At 44.2% G+C, this 8010-nt stretch overlaps 1 protein-coding gene across 1 annotated transcript; it reads left to right on the forward strand.

Annotated features, from left to right (window-relative positions):
- The first annotated feature begins 3648 nt into the window (after positions 1–3648).
- On the forward strand, positions 3649–4428 carry LOC137801725 (uncharacterized). Its single transcript, XM_068599095.1, has 2 exons — positions 3649–4185; positions 4264–4428. Exons 1-2 carry the CDS (start codon positions 3712–3714, stop codon positions 4426–4428), a joined length of 639 nt encoding a protein of 212 aa, XP_068455196.1. The 5' UTR covers positions 3649–3711.
- The last annotated feature ends 3582 nt before the right edge of the window (positions 4429–8010 follow it).

The raw sequence follows: 8010 nt of genomic DNA on the forward strand, positions 1-8010 counted from the left end.
AGCACATACTCCCCCTCCACACAAAAATTCTCCCACAGTTGCAAAATTAGATTTCAGAAAATGAACGATAGAGATAAAATATTAGATAATTATACAATTAGGCCCGCGTACCGGAAAAACAAAAATTTACAAGATTATTTAGTAAGAGCAAAAATTCCCCCCAAATATAAAAAGAAGAACAAAACGCCGAACAATAGAGGCAAATATTTCGAGTACAAAAAATGGTTCCGGAATGTCTATACGGGACAAGTATTTGAGAACAAATTTAGGGGTAAAGTATCAATTACAAATTGTGTATATCTCATGACCTGCAAAAAATGTGACCTGCAATACGTGGGGGAAACAGGGAACGCACTCGCCACGAGAGTAGCGCAGCACAAATATTATTGCACAAAATTAAAAAATGTACGCCTTCCGGTAATAGCCCATCTGATACTTCATGGCTGGGAGTCCATGAGGGCCAGTATTATTGATCATAACCCGAGTTGGAGCTGCAAGGAGAGGAGGAGGGTCGAGAGACAATGGATTACAAAGCTGGGAACGAGGCGAGCAGGCGGCCTGAACAAACGCTGAGGGGATGGGGGGAGGTCGCAGGAAGGAGAATGCCTCGAGTCGGTTCATCGCTAATTAGCATTGAACAGCTCACCCACCCCAACCCTACCCCTAACCCGAACCCGAACCCTAACCCGAACCCGAACCCGAACCCGAACCCGAAAGCCAGGAGGAACTTTGAAATAGCTCAGGACCAGATACAGTCGCTGGCCGGGTTCAAGACCATAGCCACTTTCAGAAGGAATAAGAACCTCAAGGACCTTCTGGTGCATTCTTCCCTGGGCGGAAAAGGAAAAGGGCTTTAAGCATGCAGGACTTTTTAAACACACAAAATTCATAGAGAATATACATACCCAGCTGGGGGTCCCAGTCCTGCAGGCTTTCACACCACACTCCAAGAATATAGTATATTGCATAAAATGCCAGGTTTGTGCCAAATTATATAGGGTTAGGGGTTAGGCTGAAACAACATCTATATTCACTGAGGAGAAATAAAAAACACACTTACCTGTACGATCATTTCCGACATCACGGGGGGTGGGAAACCTGGGGATGATGGGGCTGGAGTCGTCCACTGGCTGGTCTGACGGTCAGCGACTGGCGACAGAAAGGAAATGGATTAGGACACTGAAAACAGTGCATCCATACGGCCTGAACCAGACCATCTAAAAATTAAAAATCACCTGATTAGGAGGAATCATGTTGCATGTGTGCATGTGGATGTATGTGGACATATATGTATATGTATGTGTGGATATATGTACATGGATACATATAAACAAATGATAATAATAAAAAATATATATAAATAAACACACTTACCTCTACCGACACTCCTGCCATCTTGGGATGGAGAACCTGGGGAATATGGGGCTGGAGCCGTCCACTGCCTGGCCCGATGGTCAGCGACCTGGAACCAGATCACCCCTAAATGAGGACACAAAGGGAGAACCAAATTAAGACAAAGGCTGGATTGTGAGCCCGTGCCTTCCAGCTGCCGAAAGGCAGTGGGAACCTTTTTTCCCCTACACCTAACCCTAACCAAAAACATTTGCTTTTTCCTTTCTGAGCAGCAAGAGGCACAGGTTATTAGTTTAACACTCAATTACAAGTCTTAACCAAAACACGCTCAGTTGCAATACAGCTTCACACCACTTGGTGGCGGTGACGCCTCAGTCACTTCTTTAACCTTTGTATGATGTTCAGCAAACAACATATATCAGACGGTACATTTTAAAGCACATGGATTTATGGAAACAACTCACTGCACTGGAGCCTTCAGTGTCTATGACTTGTTTTCATCAAGACTCATTTAATCACATCTAAACCTTACAGTAAGGTCAACTACTGCTTCATGAGCAAAAACTGACTTTACACATATCTATTGTATAATACATGCTTAAGTTCAGGAGAGCCATTTGGCAGAAAAAGTGACAAAGCAGCAAGCAATAATCAAAAGGCTACAACAATCAACCGTGCTGTTCACACACTGACACAAATGCTTTCTCATAAAGGCATACTATAGTCACTACTTTTTCTTTATTTCTCATGATAAAACATGGGACGCTCTTCTCTACATGTCAGCTTCAACAAACTCACTTAGTGAAGTGTTTACTACACATCAGGTACACAGCCTAAGGGTTCAGGTAAATTGCTTGGAGGTTGCCACGGGCCACTCTGGGCCCGCGGAGTCATGAGGGGTTAGGTGTCTTGCTCAAGGACACTTCGACTTGTGAGCTGCAGGTGGACCGGGGATCGAACCAGGTACCTTGTGGTATCCAGACAACCGCTCATCCTCCAGCGCCACAGCCGCCCCTTCAAAGAAACAGAGCTGGTAACCCGACTATAAATTACATGCAGTCTCATTCAGGGGATCTCTACTGTGTATGGGTTTGGCATTGAGGTATCACTGTGAAGATTTGGAGAAAATATAATTCAAAGTCTGATTTTCACCTTTCAGGATCTGCTTTTATAGCTCTTTGAATATTGGACCATTAGAAAAAATAACATTTACATTGTCTTTTGAGACAACTTTGCCTTCAATTTGCTCCAAACCTGTACAGTAATATATCAAGGCCATGAGCATAGCAGGCAGCGCCCTGAACTAGAAGTCATTTTAATTTACAGTTTTAAGGATCTATTTTTAGAGCTGTTTGAATATTGGAAAATTGGAATATCATGATTTCATTTCAGCTGACTTTGAATTCAATTCTCTATCTGTCTATCTATCTATCTATCTATCTATCTATCTATCTATCTATCTATCTATCTATCTATCTATCTATCTATCGACATCAGGGGGGTCAAACTCATGTTAGTGAAGGGGTCACATGCTGCCCATTTTAATCTCAAATGTGCCGGACCAGTAAAATCACAGCATAATAACGCATAACAAACATCAATATTTCTCTGTTTAAATCATTGGTGAACGTTTTTGGATGATAAACTCTGTTTTAAGGTCTTTTAACAATTAACTAGAAACATAAAGACCAAACATTCAGACATCAGCTCTCTGTTTATCTGCCTGCTCTTCTCTGCAGGTTCCCTCGCTTTGTGAGGCGTTTTGATCCATTTTTAACGACTTTCAACCAAATAATATCTGAGCTTTGTCAACAGAGACTATAGCACAATGGTTTGCATGAATGTTTTACATGCAGGAGGTCAGAGGTTCAATTCCCACCTCTGAAACTTTTGTTCTAAAAAAAGAAAATGTTTTTTTTAATTTTTCTTCTGTTGGACTGGACATCCTGCCGGATCCAGCCCGCGTGTTTGACACCGCTGATCTACTGTATCAAGATTACCGTAGAATTTACAGTAACCTGCTGGCAGCAATTAGCAGTTAAGTAGCTGTAGTATATTAGACAGTATTCATACTGTAAAACAAATCACAGTACCTCGAGAATACTGTAGTCATGTTACAGTAGTAATCAGTCACTACTGTGGTTGTTTTTACAGTAGTAATCAAAATACTGTACTTGTGATCACAGAAAGAAGGAACTGTATTATTTTTAACAGCAAATCCTGGGCTGCTGTAAAATTCATCCCTGTATTCATTTTAATACTGTAAATAAATAACAGTCAAATAATTACATACAGTAACATAAAGACCCTGAATTCTTTCAACAAAATTTTAATTTCATTTTAATTTATTATAGATAGATGGATGGATGCAAACAGGTGCCTTTTATATTGGCACTGATTAGGGGAGGAGCCCCTAATCAGTTAGGGTCTCCCGGCCTGGCCCTTCTCAGCCTGACCCTTCTCAGCCCAGCCCTTCTCAGCCCGACTCTTCCCAGCCTGACTCTCAGCCGCTTCCCTCTCATCAGCCTTGGGCTGCCCAGCCCGGCTCCTCCAACCCCGGGTCTCCCCAGTCTGGCTCTCCTCCCTCCCCAGCGACCTCTACACCCGCTTCGCCCAGTGACAGAGACGCCCAGCTATCTTCCATGGTATCGGCAGGGGCGCTGCCATGACCCTTGCTTCCTCCCCACCTGCAACCGGGTCCTGGTGTCCAGCTCCGGGTCCGGGTCCGGCCCGGTCAGAAACCTCCTCCAACACATGCAGGCCGCCTGGACCGAGATGGGGTTACCCGGGACGCCGACCTTCATCGACCTGAGGACCGCAGTCTCCACTCACGTGAGTATGGCCCCTCTCTCGTACGGTTCTTTTGGGGACCGGCACAACCGTCTAACACCCTCTGTCCTCCGCCCGCAGGCCAAGAACCACCACACCCCCTCCGACCGAACCAGGCTGGCCGAGTTCATGTGCCACAACACCGGGACGGCCGATCAGTTTTACGCCCAGCAGCTGGACCGGCCACGAGCCATGGCCATGAGGCAGCAGTTCCAATCCGTCACAGAGAGCACTGTTTCCCAATAAAAAAAGTTAAAAACTGCCCTGGTCTTGTGTTTTTTTCTTGTGGTTGTTTTTCACGGGGGGTGTCCCTCCGTGGGGCCCCGTGGCCTGGAGGTCCGAAGGCCCCGAAAGGTTCCACCCGAGCCGCGAGTGGGCGTCAGTGACGGCCAGCGTCCCTAACCCTTATCCCAGAGTGTTATACCGGAGGGGACCAGCAGGGGGCACTGTTTACCTGTAAGACATAAAAACCCAATTTACAGAAAATCAAGGGGAAATATATATAGATTAAAATGATATAAAAATGTCCATACCAAGGTGAGAGACACCGGGGAGTCTCAGGGTGTGCTGTGGGTTCCTGGATTGGATGGGACAAGGAGAGTGCCTTGACGAACTCACTGCTCTTGAGCAGTGAGTTCACTGCTCAAGTCCAAACTATAATTTACCTAACCCATTCTTGTTGTGTCATAATAAAAGCCTTCCCGGTCACAATATAAACGTGTAAAACAGCGACATGTTGTCATTATACACATCCCTTGTAGGCAGTGGGGTTATTCATGGGGACTGGGGCAATACAGATTCACACCACTTGGTGGCAGTAACACCTCAGTTGTTTAACATTGTGTTGACAGACTGTCTTAATTATTGAGGTTAATTAACATTTTGGATTCATAAGTTTTTACAATGAATCTTGTTAAAAACTACTACTTTTCAAATGAAAGAAAACAAGATGCACTTTTTCTTCTCTGTATGCTTGATGATGAGGTTAAGGGGTCAAACACTCCCCTCACTGATTCACGGGCGCCCGCAGAGCAGCGAGGGGTTCAGTGTCTTGCTCACGGACACTACGACATCTGCGCGGGGACCGGGGATCGAGCCAGGTACATCTCGGTTACAGAACGACCGCTCATCCCCCTGAGCTAGAGTCGCCCCTACATTTGTTTCAAGGTTTTGAAGTCACTGAAGAGATTAGTGTAATTTAAACGAGCATATGTGTTCTTTGGCTCTAATGTGTTTTTCCATCAACACAGTGCAATAGAAACAGATTCAATTTACAATAGAATATCAAATAACAAACAAGACAAACAGACAAACATAAAGCAGTACTTTAAACAAGTGTACTTGGTGTGTTAAAGTGTAATGTTAGTGTATTAAACACAAGGTATTGTGACAATATTAATAACAAACAAGGGGTTTACAAACATGCTTCATCTCACTGTCAATAACAACACATTTAATATTCTCTACAGAGTCAGAGGCCGTCCTGATTCATCCTGAGACGTTCTTCTGCAGAGCGGCTCGACTGCACAGACGGAAGTTCTCCATGTGGTTGTGTGATGTCATACAAGGGTCATTAATGGTTATTATAGTGCCACATACTCACTAACAGTTCAACAGCCTGGAAATACACTGCTGGCTTAAGACCTCTGGGGCCTGTCTCAAGACTCTGGGTTAACATAGCCGGGTTTCCCTCAGTTATCCAGCTGCACTTAACCAGATGTCCGCAGTCTCGCTTTTTGGTCTCAAGAAGCCGGTTATCAACTGGTTAAGTCAACCCACGAGTGTCTCATCTAGATCTGTGCTCGTGCACATAAAATGGGCGGAGTTTACTCCGTTTGACCAATCGGCACCAGGGAGAAGCCGAGAGCAACGTATTTTACAACGGAGGAGCAGGCCGTGATCTGAAGAACGTACGACAAATATGGAGAAAGAATACAAGCAAAAAGCAAAATGCAACCCTGCTGCAGCAGCAAGAAGCCGCAAGGAATCCTGGCAAAAACATTGCCGACTCCGTCAATGCGTAAATTACTGGGTTTCTAATGTTAAATCACTGTCTCAAATGTATGTTCTTATTTTTTATTATCTTTTCGTTTTAACAATTTATCCTCACTTCAGATGCAACCCCAGTGGAGCTAAAAGATCATGAGAGCAAGTTAAAACAAGCACAAGAACTTAGTTCAAAGCAGTCAGTGAGTTTATTATAATATCTTCCAGGCTTCACGTATGATGGATGGTTTTGCCGTCACGAACAACGCGCTGTCTGCAGAGCGCTGCTCTTACTATCCGTGTCCTTCCTCAACGGGACTCTATAGAAATGGGCGGGTCTTGTTTCCAGGACAATGATTGGCCAGGAGGCGTCTTATATCCCCGCTGAGATCTTATCCGGGAACTTAACTTGCTCCGGAGCAGGTTAGGCGTAAGTTACCGGGGCAACGGACCCCGCTAAAAAGTGAACCAGCTTCGTGAGACAGAAAATCCAGAGTTAATCCAGAAGTTAATCCAGAAGTTACCTCGCTAAACCGAAATCCAGCTTCGTGAGACAGGCCCCTGGTCTCTTCTGTAAACAAGTGAATCCACTGATCAGCACAAACAAACATGGCAGAACCTTCATACTAAGACATTCATTGACGTATCAGAGGCTTTCTTCAGGATGACCTGTTTGAAGGATCAATAGACACGGGATGCATTTAATGCTTGAACACTTCAGCCAAGCAAAAAGCTTCATCCATGTAAACCTATAAAACATTCTCCTTTCTGACTTGTATTGTCTCTTAAGCACAGAAACAAACATCTGTTAAGATTATAAGAACAATCCAAAATGGATACCATACAGAAGTACAAATTAGCTTTAATTTGGACACATCCCCGAGCACTGACCAGATCTCCAATTTGTTCACTTTTTTAAATTTTTAAATATTTTTTTCCTCATTTGTGTCCTTATTCAATTATTTTTACTGATTCATTTGTTTACAAATGATTGTTTTCTGATCTCTTTAAAGTGTGGAATTTCCAGATTTTTTCCCGAAATTTTTATTTTCTCCCAGAATTTTCTATTTTTCCTGATTTGTTTCCAGATGTTTGTGTATTTTTTAGTTGTGTCCTGATTCAGGTTTTTATCCTGACGTGTTTCCAGACTTTCTCAGTCTTCTTCCTTGTAGTTCTATGTCTCATCACCAGAGGTCGCCCTCATGACGCAGCGCTGACGTTGTCAGGATGCTCAGGTGGAGAGTAACAGGAGAAGTTCACCGTAGAGACCCATAGTGTCCACAACAGAACAGCTGTGAGGTCACCTTCAGTCAAGCTGCTGGACAGCTGCACAGCTGACGTGTTGGCTGTAAATCATCATCATCATCATTGTAACTGTTGCCACTGTATTGGTTTGATGTTTTGTGACTGTTTTCCTTTGGGTTATATTTTGTATTTGTGTATGGCATCGCTGGGTAATTACAGAAAGAGCCTCAGCGGAGCTGTTAGGTAGAGCGCACGGAGCTTTATAGTGGTACCTGAACACACCACACCTGTGTGCTCACTGCGCTGGGAAGGCTCGCTCACTCCTTAAGACTGATTTATACTCAGGTTTTACGCAGGGACGAAAGCACGCAAGACACGCATGGCCCCCTTGCGCAGTCCGATCAGCCATCTTGTGTGTGTCGCCCAAAATTTCTGACTATCTGTCAAAGCTACGCGAGCCGTTCGCAGCAGCAAGGCCGTGATTGGTCCGCTAACCACATTCTTTCTGAGTCTCATTTCCGGTTTCATAGCATAATACCTCTGTTTTTAAAAGCCACAGCAGAAACAGGAACAATGGATCCTGTTGAAGAACGTTTG

The sequence above is a fragment of the Clinocottus analis genome, unplaced genomic scaffold (assembly GCF_023055335.1).
Source record: "Clinocottus analis isolate CAN_PGR_092001 unplaced genomic scaffold, fCliAna1.0.p SCAF_43, whole genome shotgun sequence".
Taxonomy (NCBI): Eukaryota; Metazoa; Chordata; class Actinopteri; order Perciformes; family Cottidae; genus Clinocottus; species Clinocottus analis.